Source organism: Palaemon carinicauda, chromosome 33, assembly GCF_036898095.1.
Source record: "Palaemon carinicauda isolate YSFRI2023 chromosome 33, ASM3689809v2, whole genome shotgun sequence".
NCBI classification, from domain to species: domain Eukaryota; kingdom Metazoa; phylum Arthropoda; class Malacostraca; order Decapoda; family Palaemonidae; genus Palaemon; species Palaemon carinicauda.
Window position 1 is genome coordinate 62,789,732 of NC_090757.1, and position 24,301 is coordinate 62,814,032.

Below are 24,301 nucleotides of genomic sequence, written 5' to 3' on the forward strand. Positions count from 1 at the left end.
TCACGTCCTGCAGGAAGTGGGCTGCGAAGGTCATTAGATGCTTCCAGACTCCAGCTTGTAGCACCTGCGTCACAGAGTAGTTCTTCTTGAAGGCGAGGGACGTTGCGATGTATCCGACATCGTGCTGTAGGGCGACGTGACGGGGGAGGGTCTGGATTCAGGTCGAGATGAATGCCCTTGAGTCCGAGCTGAAAAGGCATACTGGTGACTCTCCCCTGTGTCCTTCCTGTGCTCCCAAACTGGGCTTGCACGTGAGGAAAAACTGCAGCTGTTCTCAAAGATAACCCCTCGGTTCCTTTACTGGCAAGAAGGAGAAGGTCTGGGTCATCTGATACAGAACGGAGACTCAAAATCTTGAAGGAGTCGAACCGAAGGTCCGGGACTCCAAGATTCTGAGTCTAGAAAACAACTCGGGAGCGAACCTGAATGTTACCTCCCCCAATTCTCTTGAAAGGGCGGAGTCATACGAGACCATGAAGATTGCTTACACACTGGCCGAGGCCAGAGCAAGCAGGAGCACCGTCCTCCAAGACGGACGACAATCAGAGGCCTGACGTAATGGTTCGTAAGATCTCTTAAGGGACTTAAGAGTCCGAACCATGCTCCATGGAGGAGGTCTCATTCCGACTGGGGGCAGGTACGTTCGTAGCTTCGCATGAGCGAAGAAAGATCCAGCGGGAAGGAAAAAACCTATTCCTTCCAGCCTGAAGGCCAGGGAAAGGCTGAGCGATAGGCTTCACTGCCGAGAGCGAAAACGAGTTTCCTCCCGCCGATAAGCATTAACTCCGTTATTGCTGGAGTAGAGGCCTCAAGGGAAGAGGTACCTCTCCCACGACACCAACCACAGAAGACTCTCCACTTCGCCTGGTAGACCCCTGCGGATGACTATCGCAGGTGATGCGACCTCCGCTCCGCACCTGTTGCGGGTTGTCTCTTCGTGAGGAGGCGGCGTAGTGTCTCCAGGCGTGAAGTCGAAGTGATGCTACTGCTTGTGAAAGATGTTGTAGTGTGGTTGTTTGAGTAGCCTGTGTCGTGGAAGAAGCTCTCCCGGGAGTTCCATCAGGGGATGCAGAAGGTCCGGAAACCATACTGCATATAATTGCAGCGGAGCTCTCAGGGCCATCGAAAGGTTGACAGACAACCTGGTCTCGTTGAGACCCCTCCTCAACAGACAACAATGGTGGGAAGACGTAGGCGTCGATGCTGTCCCACCGTCACCGGAAAGCATCTTGAAAAAGAGTCTTGGGGTCTGAGACTGGGGGGAAGTACAGTGGAAGCTTGAAGTTCCAGGCTGTCGTGATCAGGTCCCCCAGGCCAGGACTTGCTGGTTACTAGAGGCCAAAGACCCCCAGGTGCTCTCTATCTGTGAGGCTCTGCTCAGATTGTCGGAGAGAACATTCCTCTGCCCGGAATGAGCGAGCCGATAGCGGTATCGAGTGGACTTCGGATCATCTCAGTATCCCTACTGCAAGATGCGAAAGTATGAAAATGTACCTCCCTGCTGGTTGGAATATGCCAGTACCATGGAGTTGTCGCGCACGGAGCGACTCGGCAGGATCTGTAGGATCTGTAGAAGGGCCAGACTACGGCCTCTAAGCCTACCTGAATGAGGAAGAGGTACCCTTCAGGTCCTGACCATAGGCCTGAACCGGAACATGCGCCCCCCCCCCCCTTTTCTTTGACGAGTCCGAGAACAGCATCAAATGCGGGGAAAGGACGAGAATATCCACTCCCATGCAAGAGGTTCCACAGGTCAACACCCATTGCAGGTCTAATCGTTCCGCTGGTCCAATAGGGGCCAGAAAGTCCGGTTAACCGTTGCTTTGATTCCACCGGAACTTGGGCCGCCTAACAGGGAACTTATCCTGAGCCGCCCGTTCGGGACGTAGACGGGTCAATGAGGAAAGGAGACCCAGGAAACGTTCCAAGATAGGGCTGAAAGCTCTCCTTGACTGAGAAAAGGTTCTGCGACTCTCCTTAGCCTCGCCACAGTCAACTGAAGGGAAGGCTCGGAGAAGGAGTCAATATCATGGCTAGATATTCCAGATGTTGAGGCAGAAGTAGAGAAGGCTCCTAGCGAATTTCCATGATCCCTCACTCTTGGTAAAGTCCCGGAAGCTTGTCCCGGTGTTGAAGAAGGTCGAACCCGAGACTACCGGAGTTGGCCAGACCTCCAAAAAGCGAAGGAGGCGGAAGCCTGCTCCTGAGCGGCCATGAGGAAAGCAGGGAGAGTTCTTTGGTGAAAAACCTGTGATGCTGCGGCGGGATCGCCACACAGCATCTTAAGCAGGAACATCTGTAGTCTAGGCTGAATTCCAAGTGCTTCCTGGAAGATGGATGGAATGGGACCTGGAATTACCCGTCCTTCCAATCCAGGGCATAAGGAGTCTTGCGGTCTTGTTACCAGTCTGACCGACTCTGCTGTTCCACGCTGGACGAGGTTTGTTCGACAAACTTGATCAGAGCTGAGAGGTCGACGACGGAACTCCCGTCTCCGATGCTTTCCTACAAGAAAGGATCGACTGAAGAAGCCGGGGGGGAAGCCGTCGACGACCTTATGGAGGACCTTTTCCTAAAGTATGGCTCCTTCTGCCCAACGGGCAAACCTCTTGACGACCCCATAGCATAGAGGCTCAGCGACACTGGATTCGCTGACAGTGGAGGAGATATGTTAAGAGCAAGGCGCGATATCCTTGGCTGATCACGGAGATCGTGCAGGAATCGGCATCGGGAAGCTGTTATCCAGACGAGTAACCTTAGGCATCCCCCCAGCGTGAGACCTGCAAGGGGGGTTGCCAATCCTAGAGTTTGTGAACTCTGCCGCTCCCTCTAGGATTATGCCTCCCCGGAAGAACTTCCCGTCCTACCTGTCCCTGACAGGAGGGGACTGCTATTGTACACCTTGTCTTAGCTGCCGTAGCCGGTTCCGATAACCTAGGCTGACGAGGCTGAACGAAGAGGCGTCGGAGGCTTGCAGGGTCTGGAAGTAAGCGCCTTGGAGGAGTGAAAACGGAATTCGACTTCCCCCGCACAACAGCTGTCCATTTCTCTGTCCTTGGGCTCAAACAAGCTCTTCCCAAGGATGGAAGAGTGTCTGAGCTTGTCGACATCCATGGATGGGACTCCCGAGAGGAAGCCCTCGGTCACTGCGTCTAGATGCTCCAACATCGAGTTTGCCCGCAAGTTCGAAACTTGGCGACGGAACGCAAAGGTGCTTGAGCCCGAGAGAAGGAAAGTACCCATGATCTTCCTGGAGCTTCCTTGTACAAAACCTCGGGTCGCAACCGGGGAGGGAAAGGCCTGGTAAGCCCCTTCCACGAAATGGTGAAGAGGAAGGGCTAACCCAGTCAACCCCTGCCCGACAGAGAAATCTTGAAAGAAAAACTCTGGCAAGACCCTTCCAGGGAATGGTGAGGAGGAAGGGATAAACCAGGTTCTGGAAAGAAGAATGTTGCTCAGACCTCCCTGAAGATTCTTCCTGCTCTTGCACGTGCCATGCTCTACGTTTACGGGGTGAAGACCGTGTTCTGGAAATACGCGCTCCAGAAGACTCGCCAGGTTGCCCGTGTTGCGAAACCCCGACGGGAATCGCGGTCGTAATCGCCCTGGAGCTCGCACGATGGTAAACCAATGGTTCGCGCGTGGGCGAACGTGGAAGTGCCCGTGCGCGGGTACGCAGGCGCGCTGACGAAAGTGCGCGAGGGAGCGCAGAAGGAGGGCGAGAGTGGTTGGAAGGGCGAGAGCTGGCGGTCGGACACCGATACTGTAGTGCGCAGGCGAGCGATGACGCGTAGGCGAGCGACGGCGCGTTGGCGAGCGATGGCTTACTGGCAGGAATCGCGCTGGCGCTCGCGAGATGGAACACCGTTGGTTCACGCGCGGGCGAACATGGGTGCGCATGTGCGCGGGCGCGCGGGCACGTGGGCGTGTGGTCGCGCGGTCGCGAGGGCGAGCGCAGGCGGCCGGGAGACCGATGGCGCGTAGGCAGGCGATGGCGCGTAGGCAGGCGATGGCGCGTTGACGAGCGATGGCGCGTTGACGAGCGATGGCGCGTTGACGAGCGATGGCGCGTTGATGAGCGATGGCGCGTCTTGGCGAGCGATGGCCCAAAGGCGAGTGAAGGCGTGTTGGCAAGCGATGGCGCCATGGCGCGTTGGCAAGCGTTGGCGCGATGGCGCATTGGCAAGCGATGGCGCGTTGGCGAGCGGTGGTGTGTTAAAAACGCTAGCGCGCAGGCGAAGAATCGCGCGGGTGCGTAGGAGATCGCTGACGCGTAAGAGACTAGAGAAGGTTGACGGCGAGAAGGTGACAGGAAAACTTCTTGCCTGCGCCCAGGTCTGATAGATCGTGGGCGAGAGGGCGAACGTTAGCGCGCATCGCGCTAATCAGAAGGCGCGCAGGTGCATCAGGAAGGAGAGCGCTGATGCGAGCTGTCAAGCAGGCGATCCTGGGCGTTCAGGAAAACCGTTGGCGCCCATTGGCGCGTAGCAGGAAAGGGCGCGCAGATGTGCGCTGGCGAACTGAAGAGAGCTGGCGCACAGAAGGACAGGTGAGCGCTGAAGAGAGCTGGCGCAAAGAAGGACAGGTGAGCGCTGGCGAGCAGGAAGAAGATCTACGGCGAGACTCAGCTACCGGAGATCGTGGTCCACAGCAAGCGAGCGCTACTGCGCGCAGGCGCGCAGGAAAAAACCTGGCACTTAAGGGACTTACCCACACTGTGGAATAAGCCCCTTAGACCCGAAGGTACCGGTGCCCGTTGTAAACGGGGTGTGTTGGCGCCCACTGCGCATCTGCGTCCAGGAACGGAGGTGAAGACTAGAAGGTCTGGCTGGAGAAGCAGCAGCAACGGTCGGTACTCGTCGAGGAGGGTCCTCTGCGGAGAACATCGAACAAAGATGAAGACGACCTCGGACAGGTGCAACACCCTCCGACCTCCGAAGAGGAGTCTCTGAACGTGACCTCCCCCGAGGGGAAGAGTCACTAGCAGGAGAGACCGTAGGCATCAGCTGTCCCCAAAGGGAAACTGAGCCCTCAGCAACAACAGCAACAACAGCAGGAGGAGTCCTCCGAAGAGGAGTCTCTGTGGTGAACTCCCCCCCAGGGGAGAAGCACTCGCAGGAGAGACCGTAGGCTCAACTGCCCCCCGAAGGGGACAGAGGCTTCAGCAACAACAACAGACGGAGGCCTCCGAAGAGGTGTCTCTGTGGTGCACTCCCCCTCGGGGGAGAAGCACTCGCGGGAGAGACCGTAGGGCTCAGCTGCCCCTCGAAGGGGATTGAGCCTTCAGCAACAACAGCAACAACAGCAGACGGAGTCCTCCGAAGAGGAGTCTCTATGGTGAACTTCCCCCCCGGGGGAGAAGCACTCGCAGGAGAGACCGTAGGGCTCGGAAGCCCCCCGAAGGGAACTGAGCCTTCAGCAGCATCAGCAACAACAGCAGAAGAGTCCTCCGAAGAGGAGTCTCTATGAGTGTCCTCCCTCGCGAACGAAAGAGGAACACTTTGTAGAAGAGACGGGTCAAAGCCAATGACCTAAAAAGAGCAATCCTCCGAAGAGGGGCTCCTGCAGTTGCTCAGCCCCTTGAGCGTAACTGCAGGTGCGACCGCTCAGCACCAAGAGCATAGTCGCACGAATAAAGGCAAGAGGAGTTCCCCCCAAAGGGAAAAAAACTCGAGCCTGGACGGGAAAACTTCCCTGGGAGGGGAAGTTACCCACCCAAGGAGTGAGCCTCCTGAGTGTTCTAAAATGAACTGGAGAGCTGTATGTCGTCACGGGAGCACTTCCAGGAGAAGGAGACACGCCCCTGACGAAGATCTATAGGGGAGACAGCAACAGCAGATTCCCCAGGCCCCAACAAGACAGCTCGCTTCGTTGCCACATTACAGAAACGAAACTAGATCGTTAACTATGAAAAATAAAAAACAAAATTCATTAGTTAACATTCATTCCCCCGGGAAGACTCCGAAGAGGAATCCCGAGGGAAAAGAACACAAGAATTACACAACAGGCACGTGCCCTCAAAACCACTTACACTCACGGAAGGAGAGCTGTAACAAACACAGAATTATAACAATTACAATTATGTAATTATGTAATTATGTAATTTAAATATGAATGTTCACTAAATAAAGAACGAAAACCCCGAAAGGAATCGTTCTACAAAAACTGAAAAGTCAACAAATACAATTAGATTCATAAACTAATTGAGACAAAATGTACTTCGTAGCAACCCCACCCACACGGGAAGGAAGCTACTCAGACGTAGTAAAGGTAAAACGTAGTAAAGGGTGAACGACCTCAAGAGAGAGAGAGAGAGAGAGAGACCGTAGTCAAACTCGATCGCGACCCATGAAATTACACCGTGGTGGCCTAACTGCCGAGGGCTCCACGGAGATATCGTACACTACACACACAAGCACGAACTCTGAAAAGGAAACTTACTGATTTCTATACTCAAATATATACATAAACACGAAAAAATGTTTACATATATATTGAGTATAAGAAAAGTAAGTGATTAAGTAAAGACAAAACAAATAATGGCTGCCAAGCAAGGACGAAGACAGGCACGTCTGTCCATCGTCCGAGCCAAAAATGAAGTGAGACATTTCACCGGTGTGTGAGGGGGGGAGGGGTAGCAAGCTACCCCTGCTAACTAGCGCGGGGTAGTAAACCCTCGTTAAAATCTAATGGCGCGTCAATTTCAGCTACGCCAAAAGTAAACCCAATGTAAATAGCGTGGTTTGTATTTCGGTTACGGAACAAAGCATTTGTTTGCAATTAGTTACGGAACAAATCAGTTTTGCAAATGATGGTTCTCACATTTTATTAAGGAAATACAGTAGTCAACTATGTTTAGTATACTGTACAGTACAGTATATTCAAAATAATGAAAGTTAATTACCAGAGTATATCAAACCTGGATATACAACTTATAATGATAAGATTCAAAAGGTATCGTAAAGTTGTAAGAAATTTTTTTCCCCTCTGACTTTAACTAAGAAATTTTAGACATTCTTTTCAGGGTTCAAACATCAACTTATATGGTAGCATACACAGTCAGCACTATAGTATGATACGTATAGAATAATAACAAACATTTCAAGATCATCATTTGAAACACAACCTTACGCTGGCTCACCCTAAAATCTAAATTTTACCTCTATATTAATAGAAAGCAAACTCCTTACCTTCTATGAATGAAAGTGTAGACCACATACCACAGTACATTAGCTAAAAATTTTAAAAAATTATATTTTCATAATAAAATAAATTTTTGAACATACTTACCCGCTGGTTATATAAAAATAGCTTTAGTCCTCTGACGTCCAGCAGAAATTCAAAACTCGCAGCAATCACAGATAGAGTAGCCAGGTGTACACTAGCGCCCTCATGCGAGCTACACAGAACCATTCCATGAATCTCCAGATTTTCCATGCCCATAAAATGTTTCTAGAGGGGAGGAGGGGGGAATAAAGGTTATATAACCACTGGGTAAGTATGTTCAAAAATTTATTTTATTATGAAAATATCATTTTTAAACACTAAATTTACCCGCTGGTTATATAAAAATAGCTGATTGACACCCTTGGTGGAGGGTTAGAGACAGCAACATTATTGGAAAATTACTTAAGAGTTAATTAAAACAAGCTTAAGGCTTCGTAGCTGTTAAGAAAGCTGACTTCAATGATTCTCTGCCTCATTATGTCTGCTATCCTTATGAGATCCAGCAATCCACCCAGGGGGCTGAAGATCTCTAGGAGCTGTCAAATGGGTACATAACCTCTATGCTGACAGGACCTCAACTAATACCCATGTTCCGGGTGCTTTCAAGGAACAAAATGACCACCTGACTAAATCAAAGATTGCGGAAGATTGTCGACCAATCTCCCCATACAACCATAGAAATATATAAAAGTTCCAAGAGAAGAATAAGGGTACTAGGGATTAGGAGAGCGTAGTGGTAGATTCTTCACCTACTACTGCACCCGTTGCTACGAATGGTCCCAAAGTGTAGCAGTCCTCATAAAGAGTCTGGACACATTTCAAGTAATGCGAGACGAATACAGATTTACTCCTCCAAAAGGTTGTATCCGTGATGCTTTGCAGAGAATGATTTTGTTTAAAAGCTACAGAAGTTGCCACGGCTCTAACTTCATGAGTCTTTACTTTCAGCAGCTTAAGGTCTGCTTTACCACAGTATGAGTGAGCCTCTCTAATTGAAAGTCTTCTAAAAAATGATAGGGCGTTTTTAGACATAGGTAACGCAGGCTTTCTGACTGCGCACCAAAGAGCTTTTGAATTGCCTCTTAAATCTTTAGTTCTGTCCAGATAGAACATCAGTGCTCTAACAGGACACAGAACTTTCTTCAACTATTCACTAACCATATCAGAGAGGTTAGCAATCTCGAAAGATTAGGCCATGAATGAGAAGGACGTTCGTTTTTGGCCAGGAATCCAAGATGCAAGGAGCATATGGCTTTTCCGTTTCTGAAGCCAATATTCTTGCTAAAAGCGTGAACTTCACTGACTCTCTTAACTCTTACCAGACTTACTAAGAAAAGAGTCTTCAAAGTCAGATCTTTAAAAGAACCCGAGTGTAAAGGCTCGAATCTGTCACTCACGAGGAATTTTAAAACAACATCTAAATTCCAGGCTGGTGATTCTTGTTGACGCTTCTTAGAAGTCTCAAAAGATCTGAGAAGATCTTGAAGGTCTTTATTATTTGAGAGATCTAAATTCCTGTGTCTGAATACAGCTGCCAGCATACTCCTGTACCCTTTGATGGTCGAGGAGGAAAAGTTGCGCTTTCTTCTAAGGTCTAAGAAGAAATCGGCAATTAGTGTTACTGTTAGATCTTAAACTAGGCAGGATCAAGAAATGACAGTCAGCGTTGTTTCTTATCTTCATTGCAACTGACGCTGCTGCATCATGCACAGCGGAAGGAAATACAGATAGCCCGTGACGTAGACAATGACGTCACTTATGTGGGCGGAGCTTAGGCGCTGCAAGCAGCCTCATCTTACACTGATCTTACATCTCCCTCCCAAAATATTACGAGGGTAATATTTTCAAAACTTACAAAATGACAATATCAAAAACAGATATGATAAACAAAATTCTATACTCTCTTAATGTAAAACATCAGACATATAAGGTAAATCATAATCGTAATAATTAATGGTAACGTTCAGATGGGATAGATAGAGAGAGAGAGAGAGAGAGAGAGAGAGAGAGAGAGAGAGAGAGAGAGAGAGAGAGAGAGAGAGAGAGAGAGAGAGAGAGAGAAAGAGAGAGAGAGAGAGAGAGAGAGAGAGAGGAGAGAGAGAGAGAGAGAGAGATAACAACATCGATAGCATTAACGTAACCTCAATGAAACAATAATTACATCAGCATTGTAAGATGTGCACTAAAATTGAGTCGTGAATGCAACACCAACCTAACTTAAAATTTCCTACAAAATATAATTTTGTAAATGAAATCCATGCACGTCTAAGTGCATTAAAATAAAACAGAATTTTTCATTTTATAAATGCAAGATCAAAGCAGAGATAATTAAACATAATCGTTCATCCAGGCAGGGGCCTCTCTCTTCCTTGGAGGCCGTACCTCTGGCGCTGATGGGGGAAACTTAGGCTCATGACCCTCTTCGTCGTCGGTAGGAGTGGCTCCTCTTGTCTCATTGACGGGCAGTTCAGTGACCTTGAGGTGTCTTCTGTTCCTTATGGACGGACGCCCACTACCATCTAGTCTCACGACGTACTGTCTATGAGGTCGTTGCTCGACTATGATTCCCAGCCTGTCCCAGGCCTTGGTCATCTGGTTCTGAATCCTAACGTGAGTGCCTGGCTGTAAGGGCGTTAGCCTCCTGTCGCTGCCGCTTTCGATTATCTTCTCATTTTTCTCTGCTACTTGAAGTTCTCTTTTTCTAATGGATTTTCTCCAATGTTGGTCTATCATATAGTTGAGTTTTGCAGTCGGTACACCATCCCGTAACTGTCTCCCAGTTGCCAGTTGCGCCGGAGATTTATTTATACCTCTTAAAGGCGTGTTCAGGTATTGTAGCATGGCCAATGATACCTTGTCGTTATCGAGGCTTCCAGTCCCACTGATACTTGTTCTAATTATCCTTTTCGCGGACTTAACCGCGGCCTCGGCTCTCCCATTTGACTGCGGATAGTGGGCCGATGATAAGCGTATGTCAACTCTCCATCTCCTGTAGAAGGTCATCATCTCTTCACTCACCAGGTTGGTGCCGCCGTCGGTAGACAATTGTTCGGGTGCTCCCCATCGAGTGAAGTAATGCCTAAGTTTTGTCATGACCTTTGCAGACGAGGTGCCATTGGGGAAGTGGGCTATTTCTAGCCAGCCTGTAAGCCTGTCACAATATGCCATATACATGCGTCCTTCGAGCTGAAACAGGTCCATGACAGTCTGTTGGAACGGATACTCTGGGGCAGGGGTCATTTTCATGACTTCGGCAGGAAGTGATGGTGCGTGGGCGTCGCACGATGTACATCGTGAACGATGATGCTGGAGGTCACCCTCGATGCCTGGCCAATAGACCGAATGTCTCGCTCTCCTCAACATTGTATCTAGGCCTTGATGTCCAGCATGGAGGTTGGCGGTTATCTGGTGACGGAGCCCTTCGGGAATGACAAGGCGGATGCAGTTGTCGTTGAAACAGTATGTGACCAGGTTACCAGATATAGAGAGACGTTCTCTGATGCCGTAGAAGGGCCTCAAACATGCAATTTCTTGAGATTTCTTCGGGTTCCAATCCCCTGCATTCACTCGAGCGACTAGCAGCTGATATGCTGGGTCGTCCAGGGCTGCCTCTTCAACAGTTTTCTCGTCTATAGTGCACTGCTCCTGTAGGTTTTCTGCGATTGCTGACACCATGGCAATCGATAATTCTTCGTTGAAGCTCGCATCCTGTCCATCTGGCGTCGTCCTCAGGGTAGGAAAACGAGAGAGAAAGTCAGCAGCATGATTTCTCTTGCCTGGTAGATATTTGACGTTGAAATTATACAATAATGTTTTCTCCTTTAATCTAAACAGTCTGGGGTTGGTAATGTCGCCGAGACTCCTATTGCCTAGTAACTTGACTAAGGGGCGGTGGTCCGTGACAATGGTTAAGTTCGGGCAGCCCAATAAGAACAACCTTGCCTTTTTTAAGCACCAAGCCACTGCAAGGGCTTCCCCCTCCACAGCTGCATACCCAGACTCGGCGGGCGTGAGGAACCGACTGCCGCAAAGTGCTATTCTCCAACCATCTCTACAACAGAAGGGGGTTTCGATGGAGGTGCAACTGCAATATTGTTGGAGGATGACGAAGCCCACCCCCTCCTTACTCCAGTCAGTGACTGCAACAGTCGGCCGCAGCTTATCGTAGTAGGTGAGGCCGTCCTTGGCCAACTTGCAGACGATGTCTTGCACTTGACGAAACTTTTCCTGAAGGTACTCATCCCAATAAACCTGTTTGCCCGAGGGCTTCTTCAGCAGGTCTCTAAAGTGGGTCATGATGGGCGCCGTTGTCAGGAAGGGGGCCAGCTGATTGACAAAACCATACCATGACCTGATGTCGGATATTGTGGGCTTTTGGGGCATAGAAAAACGTTTTATGGCAGATAAATAATCTTCTGAAGGCTTGTAGGAGTCCCAACCGACGTCGAATCCGACAAATTCCACTTCTTTCTTGCAAAACTTGAATTTTTCTGGTTTCAAAGTGATGCCCTTGTATGCACAGACAGTAAGGAAGTCGTACACATGCCAAAAGGCGCTTTCTACGCTCGAATCGTACAGAAGTGTATCGTCCACACACTTAAACTTCCTGGGTACTTCTTCAATGGCATCATCGAAACGGCGTGTATATGCGTCGGAGGCAGAACAATGTCCCATTGGTGTCCTTCGGTATTGGTACCTACCCCAAGGTGTAATGAACGTGGTTAGGTGTATGCTCTCCTTGTCCAGTTCTACCTGGTGAAATCCCCAATAGGCGTCGGCCACAGTCTTGTATGAGCAAAGGGGAATGCTGGATACCATATCAAAGGGCGTAGGGGTATGGTGCGTCTCCCTTCTACAACTTGCATTAAGTTTTTGGTAGTCGACCGTACGTCTGGGTTGCCCCGTTTTCTTTGCCACGACCACCATACGTGAACACCATTCCGTGGGCTCTCCAGGGGGAGCTCTTTGTAGGACCCCTCTCTTGACGTCCTCCTCCAACTGGGCTTTCACCTCCTTTTCCCAGTGCTTAGGTACCGACGCAGGTGTGTGGCATGCGTAAGGAACTGCGTCAGGTAATAAGTGAATACGGTGGGGTTCCCCATCCATTACCGGGAGGGGTTCTCTCTCGGTGTTGAAAGTCGTACTTGAAAAATGGGCTAATAACCAGTTTTCTAATCTGGCAATATTCTCCTCACTAGGGGGAAACGGAATAGCCGACGGTCTCACGGGTTGATCAGTTGCTTCCGCTAATGTAAGGGTTGTACTAGCTGCTGCGGGGGCAGAGTCCGTGAAGGGAGCGTGGTTAGGAAACGTTTCTGGCACAAGACCAAGTTTCTTGCAAGCATCCAGGGATAAATAGAAATCAATGGAGGACTTTACGAAGTATACTTCCTGAGTTGTATGCCTCCCCTTGTATTCTATGGTGCAAGAGGTTGAACCTAAACACTTCAGATGCAGGTTGGCGAAGTCTCGCAATCCTCCCTTTAACCTCAGCTTAGCTGGTTTTATGTTCAACATCGCAAGAATAGCGGGTCCTGCAACACAAACCTGGGCACCAGTGTCCGGCACCGCTCGGACGCAGGACCACTCTCCCAAGTTGGCCAAGCATACATCAACACGGATAGTGGGTTGTGGGGAGGGCCCATTCCGCAACCTTGCCTCTGCCGCCACGACTACTGCAATCACTGCACCCGCTATGTCCGACTCCTCGGCCAGACCACTAACGTTATTCCTGACACTCCGCCCTCTGCAACACTTCTTCAGGTGACCGGTTTTACCGCACCCGTAACATGTCGTTCTTCTTGCGGGACATGAAGAATACCCAGGGCTATGACGAGTACCACAATTACCACAAAGACGCAATTGTACTTTTACAGAGGTACTCCTGTCACACTTAGCAAGGGCAGCTGCCACCTCCACCTCGTGTTCCTCCTCGAACCCACCGAGAGCAGCCGCTTTAGGGGAGCTGCTAAGCCATGCCCTATTACGAAGGGCGTCGTCACGGGCGCCCTCGAATGCACTGCACATGACTCTAAGGGAATCAATATCACGGATATTATTGCATGATTGAAACACTTGCCTTTTGAGCACTTTATCACTTAGGCCTACCATGAGCTTGCGCAAAAGCATATATTCGGATAAATCATGATTACAATTAGGGCATGTGAATGCACAATCAGTAGCCTTTTGCGTACACTTGATAAAATAATCATTAAAGGACTCACTAGGCTCTTGGGCCAAATAAAAAAACTCGAGCCACTGCACCGCTTGGTTAGAAGCTTTCACTACCATTTGCTTAACCGCATTAAATGCCCCTTCAGTAGACAGGGCACTCCACTGGGCGTCAGTATACCTAGAATCGAGGGCACGTTGCAATATCGGAACACAATGCAGCCTTATATGGTGAACTGCCTCGATAGGCTTCAACTTACACAGTTGCAACCAACACTCCATTGACCGTTTCCAAGACCTGAAGGCTGCAGGGGACACCTCAGCCTCGCACTTTTCCGGAGCTGCAGACGAAGGGATCCTTGGTTGGGGGACGTTGGTACCCCGGAGTGACAACGCTGTTATCTCGGCCTGAAGATTCTGGATGGCTTGTTGCTGGGTTTGCAGCACTTGGTGAGCCTGCAACATGGAAGCCGGCGACATCCTGACGCCGGTTCCAAAGGTTCCTGTTTTTGCAATCCTGCCCCTAGGGGATGCAAAAGAGGGTCGTCTCGATGGTGGTGCCATGCTGTGCCACGGTTATTACAGTAGGTCCTCTTAATATCCTACTCACTGCGCCATGTTAGATCTTAAACTAGGCAGGATCAAGAAATGACAGTCAGCGTTGTTTCTTATCTTCATTGCAACTGACGCTGCTGCATCATGCACAGCGGAAGGAAATACAGATAGCCCGTGACGTAGACAATGACGTCACTTATTGTAACACTTTGTACAGCACTTTGAATAGTGGGAACGCGTACAAGTCCATGTCACAAGCTGTTTGACGCTCGGGGTCGCATTGTGCTTGATGGTTAACGTCGTGTCTCGATAGACACTCGACGTCACGTCTTGCTGGACGCTCGACGTCACGTCCTGCAGGACGTCCTGTTCCGCTGGAAGCTCGACGTCCTGTTAGGTGGACGTTCGACGTCACGTCTGAATGCTTGACTCCTTGGGTTAAAAATGGCTAAAATACGACATTTAACTAGGGAGTTGTAAAGACGTTCGTCATCATGAAGATCTCGACTAGAAGCCTCACTACGCTTGGTGTCCGGGTGTGAAGTTACCTGACACTCAGGGTCCAGGCCTGCTACTCTCTTGTTGTTCGCAGGCCGATAAACTAGCATGAGCGAAGAGAGCTTCTGTTGCATATCTAGCAGCATAATAAAAATAGGGTCAAACTGTTGTGGTACCGGAGACGTCCCGTCTACCACAAGCTCTCTTCCTACACCGTTTAAAAAAAAAAAAAACACTCAGAGCGTCCAGAAGACGATAACCAGTTTGACGGTGGAGAAGGAGCATGAACCGATATCATGCTAGGTTCAGACAACAGTCCTGCAACTGGGTGAGTTGGACGTTATTTGACAGTTGCCGACATCCTAAAAGGATTTTTGGTAGGAGAGTTTTCTTCGGTAGAAATAAAAAACGCTCAGGACTGCTCCAAAGACTACAACCAGAAGCTTGCGGTGTCACGATAAGACGCTGATTGACCGTGTCCACCTTCCTCTTCAGAGGTCTAGAAGTTGATGCCCGCCTTGTCTGGGCGCTGCGTCATCCAAAGATGACGAAAAAAACTTTCACCTCACCTTCCTATGATGAAGGCGAGCATCCTGGGAAGCGTCAAAAGGTATGCTCGAGTAGGCGTTTGGCCAGGAGCTAAAGCCTCTCGTTTCCTTTGTCGTTCGGCGGTCCTTCTCCCAGGGAATAGAGAGCTGGAAGAAGTTTTAAAATCGACATTCCTTGGAAGAGGTCTAAGGATTAGAAAAAATGACAGATCCTAACAGACGCACCCTCTATTTGAAGGGTGGTGCTTAGACTGAAACAAAGAGCCCAAAACTAGACAACTTCCTCCTATACACGAACCTTCAGGTATTGCTTGAAGTTCGGAAGGATGAGAATGTGGAAGTAAGCATCCTGGAGATCTAAAGAGATCATCCAGTGACCCTTTCCTACTGCTGTAAGGACTGATTTCGATGTCTCCATGGAGAACTTTGTCTTCTGAACAAAGGCGTTGAGAGCAGTGACATCCAGGACCGGGCAATAGCCTCCCTCTCCAAAAAGAGAGACATTTGATGTTGCATAGCCTGTCTCTTAGGCTCCTCTCTGTATTTGGTAGAGAGGTCTATCGGAGTAACTAATAAAGGAGATTTCACTAGGAAAAAGATTTCGCATCCATCCTTTAGTGAAAGTACGGACCAAAGGTCTGCTCCTCTCCTCTCCCAGGCTCGCTAGAAGTAGTTAAGTCTGGCTCCTACTGATGTCTGTGCGGTTCAGAGAAAAAGTATGCAGAAACTTTCTTGCTGATTTAGACACCAAAATCTGTGTCTTCGAGCAACTCTTGAGGTAGAAGAGAGGAAGAAAAAAGGGGGGTGGTGCAAAGTAATCCTGTTTCATTGATAAGGAAGCTGGCTTCATAGGTTTTAATGCCTCATTGCATCCAGTCTCCCATCATCCTCAAGCTCTATTAGATGATCGAAAATTTTTCTATGTACAACGACTTCTCTCACAAAGCCGGTTGTACTGCAGCATTGTTGCTCAGGGTTTTAACGGATGATCAGACTCAAGACCCCAAAGACCTAAGTCCACAAGCACACAGTAAAAAAGGGTACACTGTCTTCTCTCACAAAAGCACTAATGCACTTCCTGCTGCTCCAGCTGAACGTGCTGCTGCACCAACATCGGCAGTTAGGCTCTTTATACTGCATTGAGGATGCACTATTGCACTGCCCTAACAGCACCATCTTAGTAAACAGAGACTCCTTCGACGCCTTCCTTAGCGAAAACTCTGAAGGCGGGACGAGGAGCAGCAGGCACAAAATAAATTGGAAACTCTTCAGAAAAAACTCTCATGAGTTTCTTAAAGTCAACTGAAGGGAGAAGGATCTTAGGAACTTCTCCTAAGAGAAAGCCACTAAAAGATAAATAGGGGAAAAGAGATCGTCAATCCCTTCCTCCCACAAGGCTCTAACCGAGGTAGAGATGTCTTGTTTCCTAAGAGTCAATTTCTTAAGGTCTTGAATTCTAGCCTCAATGCTTATAGAGGTTTAATTCTTGCTCTCCAACAGACACCAAGAGTTAGGTCAAGCGAGCCTTGGTCTCAGAAAATAATATCTTTCCAGTTAATATTTATTTCTGTATCATTTAATATAGCGCCTTGCATAACACTGTTCCAACACTAGACGCTCATGGTCATTACGATCAGAACTAAGACGTTCACAATCTTGACAGTAGAAGTCAAGTCCAACTGCTGGACTCTTGACGCCATGCAACTGTTTGACGCTCAGTATCACCTCCAACTGCTAGACACTCGACGTCAAGTCCAACTGTTGGAAGCTTGACGCCATGGAACTGCACGACACTCGGCGTCAAGTCTAACTGCCTAACATTCGAAGTCAAGATCAACTGGTGGAAGCTAGACGCCATGCAACTGCTTGGCGTTCAGCGTCACGTGACTCTCGGAACAATGCCGTTCACAATTCAGACGCTCGCAATCTAGACGCTCGGAGCTATGCTTGACACGCGGCGTCACATCCAACTGCTTGACGCTCGACGACACGTAACTGCTTGACTTTCGGCATCATGTTTAACTGCTTGACACTCGACGTCAAGTCCAACTGCTGGAAGCTTGACACCATGCAACTGCTTGACGCTCGGCGCCACGTGACTTTCAGAACAATGACGCTCGCAAATAAAAACACTCGCGATTCAGACACTCGGAACTATACCGATCGCGTCTAGAATGGTAGATCATTGAACAAGAGAAACCAAGAAGTTGCACTAAGTTACAAACATCGTGTCAAACTCTTACAGCAGCGTTAGCAGCTAGCCATGCTAGACGCTCGATGTCCAAAGCTCTGTGTTCGGTGTTAGAAAAAACTTTTACCTCGCCTTACCTACGGCGAGGGCGAGCGTTCTGGGAGTCGTCAACAGAAAACCCTCGAGGGGACTTCTGCTCGGGTCTTACAAGACGCTCGGCGCCAGGCTACGCCTCTCGCTTCCTTTCGCCGATCGACATTACTTCTCCCATGGGTCAGGGAGCTTGAAAGAGGTCTAAGGCTAGGATAACGACAGGTCCGAACAGAAGCACCCTCCAATGTATTGAATAAATTCACTGCACTAATTTAGCACTAAAAAACTTGCACTTTTAAACTCTTTGGCATAAGACCAAAAGTAGACACACCCGTTGTGATAGATCTTACTATTCTGTCAAGGGCTTGAATGAGAATGCAATAGGTATTGAATCCTAGATAAAATGTAACCAAATATTTTATATAAAATATTAAATGAATAGATATAGGAATAAAGAATATATATATATATATATATATATATATATATATATATATATATATATATATATATATATACATATATATATATATATATATATATATATATATACTGTATATATACTGTATATATGTAAATAACCCTTATTACTTAAGGGTTTCCAATAAAAGATGATTAGACACATTTACAAGTGGAACATCTATATATATTACACGAAAAAACTAGTATTACCAAAACCGAACTAGTAAACAATGATACAAAGAATCGTGAGACTATATCGATTGTCATGAATACTACGTCGTGTAAAATTAACTGTACGATAATTTTCTTTAATCTCAGCTAAAAGATTAGCTAAAGAAAAAATACTAAAAGGACAAATATCAATGTAAAATAACATAATCCTTTTTATTTTATACAACTTAAATACTTTGGTTTTTAAGAAGAATTTACTTTTCATAAATAACGATACAAAGAAAATTGTAATACCGTAACGAGTAAAAGAGAACTGCATGGCGTAAATTAAACTGAACGCTAGTTTAGTTAATCTTTGAAAAACAGATCGAAGATTACGTATCTAAAGAAAGTATACTAAAAGGAAAAACATTTCTTAAAATAACATAATCTTTTTATCTTAAATAACTTAATACTTTGTAAGATAGTATTCACTTATCATTCTTTGTAGAAAAAGAAAGGAAATGCAAGTCATACTCTAGCTTACGTCATATGACTGTGACCTCATAGAGAAGGCGGGTTGTTTACCTACCGCCATCAAGCTTTCGTTAGTTTAAAGTAGGTTGAAAAAAAACTTCTAATCCTACCTTTTAAGCTATAACATAGCGATCAAATACCAAACAAAAACAAAATAAGCAAATGCCTATAACCGTATTTAGGAGTACATTACCAATATACAGTATTGCTAAAACCCAGGTTAATCACGAGTGAATTCCAACGATGTTGCCGATGTGACCGGCAGGGAAAATCTGGAGATTTATGGAATGGTTCTGTGTAGCTCGCGTGAGGGCGCTAGTGTACACCTGGCTACTCTAGCTGCGATTGCCGCGAGTTTTGAATTTCTGCTGGACGTCAAAGGACTAAAGCTATTTTTATATAACCAGCGGGTAAATTTAATGTTTAAAAAAAAGTATTTCTGATAAAAGGTGTTTAGATTCTAACACTTCTCAGGGAGCAGAATGGTGGAAAGCTACTATCAATTACACAAAGAAAATGTCCCTGCCTGTTGTTCTGCTGGACTGTGTTTGAGTCCTGCTAAAACATAACAGTTTCTTGAAGTGTCTGCAACCTCACCGTTCTTGTAAGCTAAGGAGGGGAGGTTTGAAGAAGCCTTTAGGTTTACCTGCTAAGCCATCAGCAACTATTTCCTGGCCCTCCCTGATCCTAGTTTGGGTGGAGAGGGGGCTTGGACACTGATCATATGTATATATGGTCAGTCTTTAGGGTATTATCCTACTAGCTAAGAAAATGTCACTGTCCCTTGTCTCTATCATTAATGAGTGGCCTTTAAAACTTTTAAAGGGTGAAATATAAAACCTTTCACCTCCTATACCAACCTTTGTAAAAATTTCAAGGGGTAAGCCACAGTCCGATGGTATGAGAGCAGCAAAATTCTCTGGTAGTGACTGCATTGAAACCTGGGGTGTTTCTGGTAATGACTGGAAGGGATCTTCATTCAATAAATTTCCTGTTGTTGGAGAGACAGGCACATCATCCCCTGGTTCACTCGGGGATGGATTTGGTGTTGCAGTTGAGGCTGAAACATCACAACAATTGGATTTTAATATACAAAGATCAAAAAGCCTTCAATTCAAAATTCCATTCACCTTTTAAAATATTTTCAAGAAATATTTTGTAAAAGTATTTCAATTCACCTAATATTGCCCCATGAGAAATACTAACAAGGTTTTTCTTGTGTTGGAGATTTTTCTCTACCCGTCCAATAACTAAATGCACCGCTGAGTCTTCCTTTCAGAGAAGACATTTTGCTTGAGAAATTTGGTTGTGAATTGCCTCCAGGACCTCCATTAAACTCTGGAGGGGACATGATTGAACCCCTGGATGTCACAGAAGTTAAGCTAGAGTTGCTACTTCTACGTTCACTAAAGTCGTCACCTGGAAAAACTGGAATGGAAGAAAACATTGAGTAGGGCATTTTGGTTAAAGATTTTTAAAAGATAATCAAAGTGGAGTAAATCTTATAATAAATTACAAGCTGTGGTAAATACCAGTGACTTAAAAAATGGGAAAAAAGAAAGCATTTAACAAAAAAAAAAGAAAGAGCTTTATCAAAACAATTTGAAATCATTATTAGTAACTTAGTGCTACAACTCACAAAATGGTATTATGCTGTACAGTACTTTTTATTTTGATGTACTTATGATATAATGTTAATTTTGATCAGTTTCTTTTAGAAAAATTTTAAATTGTACTGGTAAACAATCACAATATAATGGGCACCCTTTTGACTGAAATAGTCATGACACATCGCCTGGAAAAGGTAGACAGGCATAATGGGCAGTGTAGCGGGGAGCAGAGTTTACAGTTGTTCAGAGCTACCCGCATGTCCCAAGTTATCCCTGGCAAAAATACTGATGCCTCTGCACAAGCAGTCATCATAGAAATGCTCTGATGCGATGAGTGCTGAGCAGCTAGGACATCCTGTCAGAGGGACATGTGGATAAGCACACGGTCCTTGAATAAAGCAACACCATCAGATGTAGATAGCTCATCCCGTAGCTGGTGGTAGATTCAAAGATGGGGGCATGTACTGAGGATTGTTTGATGAGCAGTATATTGCAGCCATCTAAGTAAAGGCTTCTTTGCACTCCCTGCTACTACGTTCATCAATGGACAATGCAAAAAGAGTGCCCCTTATGCTATTACCCTGAGGCACACCACAGTCTAGGTTGTAAGATTCGGAATAAATATTCTCGATAGTGTTCTTCCACTAATAAACTTTCTAATAAAAATAGGATGGCGTCTCCAAAAACTATTATGATGTAAAGATTTTAGTGTTGAATGCCTCAAAGGAGTATCACATACTTCTGAATGTAAAATAATATGGCTACTGTGATTTGCTTTTGTTCAAAACCTCTATATATATAATTTTCCAAGTTTGAAAAAGAGTCTAAGGTGGATCACTGTTTGAGAGCCAAATTGCAAACCTGAAAATTCTTACTACAATGCAAACACCAATTGAGTCTGTAATATGTTATTTTTATTAATAAAATAAATTTTTGAATATACTTACCCGATAATCATGTAGCTGTCAACTCCGTTGCCCGACAGAATTCTATGGAGGGATACGCCAGCTATCACAATACTAGAAGGGGGTGTACTTACCAGCGCCACCTGTGGCCAGGTACTCAATTACTTGTTGTTGACACCTCCTCAATTATTCCTCGGTCCACTGGTTCTCTCTGGGGAGGAAGGGAGGGTCGATTAAATCATGATTATCGGGTAAGTATATTCAAAAATTTATTTTATTAATAAAAATAACATTTTTCAATATTAAACTTACCCGATAATCATGTAGCTGATTCACACCCAGGGAGGTGGGTGAAAACCAGTGTACAAGATTAAAGGATAGCTAAGTATCCCATATTTCATATAACAGTTATCTCAAATAACAATGAAATAATAAGTACCTGGTAAGGAAGTCGAATAGAACCGTTACTCTGCCTCTTTATTTAAAGTTCGTCTTCCTTACTGAGCGCAGCGTTCCTCTTGGAGGCTGAATCAACCCAAAGGTGCCAAAGTACACGGGGTTGCAACCCCTACTAAAGGACCTCTACCAAACCTTTAACCCAGGCGCTTCTCAAGAATGAATAGACCACCCGCCAAATCCAAGGATGCGGAAGGCTTCTTAGCCTACCGTAACAACCATAAAAACAACAATAAAAGTATTCAAGAGAAAGGTTAAAAAAGGTTATGGGATTAAGGGAATGTAGTGGCTGAGCCCTCACCTACTACTGCACTCGCTGCTACGAATGGTCCCAGGGTGTAGCAGTTCTCGTAAAGAGACTGGACATCTTTCAGATAAAATGATGCAAACACTGACTTGCTCCTCCAATAGGTTGCATCCATTATGCTCTGCAGAGAACGGTTTTTATTAAAGGCCATCGAAGTAGCTACAGCTCTTACTTCGTGGGTCCTTACCTTCAGCAATGCAAGGTCTTCCTCCTTTAAGTGAGAATGTGCTTCTCTGATCAGAAGCCTTATATAGTACGAAAGCCCATTCTTGGACATGGGTCTCGAGGGTTTCTTGATGGCACACCATAAGGCTTCTGACTGTCCTCGAATAGGTTTAGACCTCTTCAGATAATATTTGAGAGCTCCGATAGGGCAAAGAACTCTCTCTAGTTCGTTACCTACCATGTTGGAGAGGCTAGGTATTTCGAACGATCTAGGCCAAGGACGTGAAGGAAGCTCGTTCTTTGCTAGGAATCCAAGCTGAAAAGAACATGTTGCAGATTCGGTTGTGAAACCAATGTTCTTGCTGAAGGCATGAACCTCACTGACTCTCTTAGCTGTTGCAAGGCAAACGAGAAAAAGAGTCTTGAGGGTAAGGTCCTTGAAGGAAGCTGACTGGAGAGGTTCGAACCTAGATGTCATAAGGAACCTTAAGACTACGTCTAGATTCCAGCCTGGAGTGGAAAGACGACGTTCTTTAGACGTCTCAAAAGACTTGAGAATGTCTTGAAGGTCCTTGTTGGAAGACAGGTCCAAACCTCTGTGGCGGAGAACTGAAGCCAACATGCTCCTATATCCTTTAATCGTAGGTGCTGAAAGGGATCTCTCATTCCTAAGATGTAGAAGGAAGTCAGCTATTTGGATCACAGAGGTATTGGTAGAGGATATTGAATTGGCTCTACACCAGCTTCGGAAGACCTCCCACTTAGACTGGTAGACTCTACGAGTGGAAACTCTTCTAGCTCTGGCAATCGCACTGGCTGCCTCCTTCGAAAAGCCTCTAGCTCTAGCGAATCTTTCGACAGTCTGAAGGCAGTCAGCCGAAGAGCGTGGAGGTTTGGGTGCAACCTGTCTACGTGAGGTTGACGTAGAAGGTCCACTCTTAGAGGTAGAGTCCTGGGGAAGTCGACTAGCCATTGAAGTACCTCTGTGAACCATTCTCTTGCAGGCCAAAGGGGAGCAACCAGCGTCAGCCGTGTCCCTTCGTGCGAGACGAATTTCTGCAGAACTTTGTTTATTATCTTGAACGGAGGGAATGCGTACAGGTCGAGATGGGACCAGTTCAGAAGAAAAGCATCCACATGAACCGCTGCAGGGTCTGGAACAGGGGAACAATAAAGCGGAAGTCTCTTGGTTATGGAGGTGGCAAACAGATCTATGGTAGGTTGACCCCACAAGGTCCAAAGTCTGTTGCACACACTCTTGTGGAGGGTCCATTCCGTGGGAATGACCTGATTCCTTCTGCTTAGGCGATCCGCTGAAACATTCATATCGCCCTGGATGAACCTCATGACCAGAGTGAGGTTTAGACCTCTTGACCAAATGAGGAGGTCCCTTGCGATCTCGTAAAGGCTCCTCGAATGGGTCCCTCCTTGCTTGGAGATGTAAGCCAAGGCTGTGGTGTTGTCTGAATTCACCTCCACCACTTTGCCTAGCAGGAGGGACTTGAAGTTCAACAGGGCTAGATGAACTGCTAGCAGTTCCTTGCAGTTGATGTGGAGTAATCCTTGTTCCTCGTTCCATACTCCCGAGCATTCCCGTCCGTCCAAGGTCGCACCCCAGCCCGAGTCCGATGCATCTGAGAAGAGATGAAGATTGGGGGTCTGGATGGCCAATGATAGACCCTCCTTGAGAAGGAGATTGTGCTTCCACCACAGGAGAGTGGTCTTCATCTCTTGGTTGATAGGGATAGAGACTGCTTCTAGAGTCGAGCCCTTGTCCCAATGAGCTGCAAGATGGAATTGAAGAGGGCGGAGGTGGAGTCTTCCTAGCTCGACAAACAGGGCCAGTGATGAGAGGGTCCCTGTGAGACTCATCCACTGTCTCACTGAGCAATTGCTCCTCTTCAGCATGCTCATGATGCACTCTAGGGCTTGGCTTATCCTGGGGGCCGATGGAAAAGCCCGAAAATCCTGACTCCGAATCTCCATTCCCAGGTACACAATGGATTGGGAGGGAATGAGTTGAGATTTCTCTATATTGACTAATAGACCTAGGTCTCTGATTAAGTCTAAAGTCCAATTGAGGTTCTCCAGACAACGACGACTCGTGGAGGCTCTCAACAGCCAGTCGTCTAGGTAGAGGGAGGCTCTGATGTTCGACAAGTGTAGGAATTTCGCTACATTCCTCATCAGATGAGTAAAGACCATAGGAGCTGTGCTTAGGCCAAAACACAGGGCTTGGAACTGATAGACAACCTTTCCGAAAACGAATCTCAGGAAAGGTTGGGAGTCTGGATGAATGGGAACGTGAAAGTATGCATCTTTCAAGTCCAACGAGACCATCCAGTCCTCCTGTCTGACCGCTGCTAAGACCGACTTGGTCGTCTCCATCGTGAACGTCTGCTTGGTGACATACTCGTTGAGAGAGC

The 24,301-nt window shown here is 46.8% G+C and overlaps 1 protein-coding gene across 4 annotated transcripts in view; it reads right to left on the reverse strand.

Annotated features, from left to right (window-relative positions):
- LOC137625967 (late secretory pathway protein AVL9 homolog) overlaps nt 1-24,301 on the reverse strand; it is a 463,937-nt gene that overhangs the window by 177,306 nt on the left and 262,330 nt on the right. For all 4 annotated transcript variants that reach the window (XM_068357038.1, XM_068357039.1, XM_068357037.1 and 1 more), the window contains 2 exons: nt 19,639-19,860; nt 19,293-19,492 (listed from right to left, as the gene is read on the reverse strand). In XM_068357038.1, coding sequence (XP_068213139.1) covers nt 19,293-19,492; nt 19,639-19,860 — 422 coding nt within the window. The remainder of the gene's footprint in view (nt 1-19,292; nt 19,493-19,638; nt 19,861-24,301) is intronic.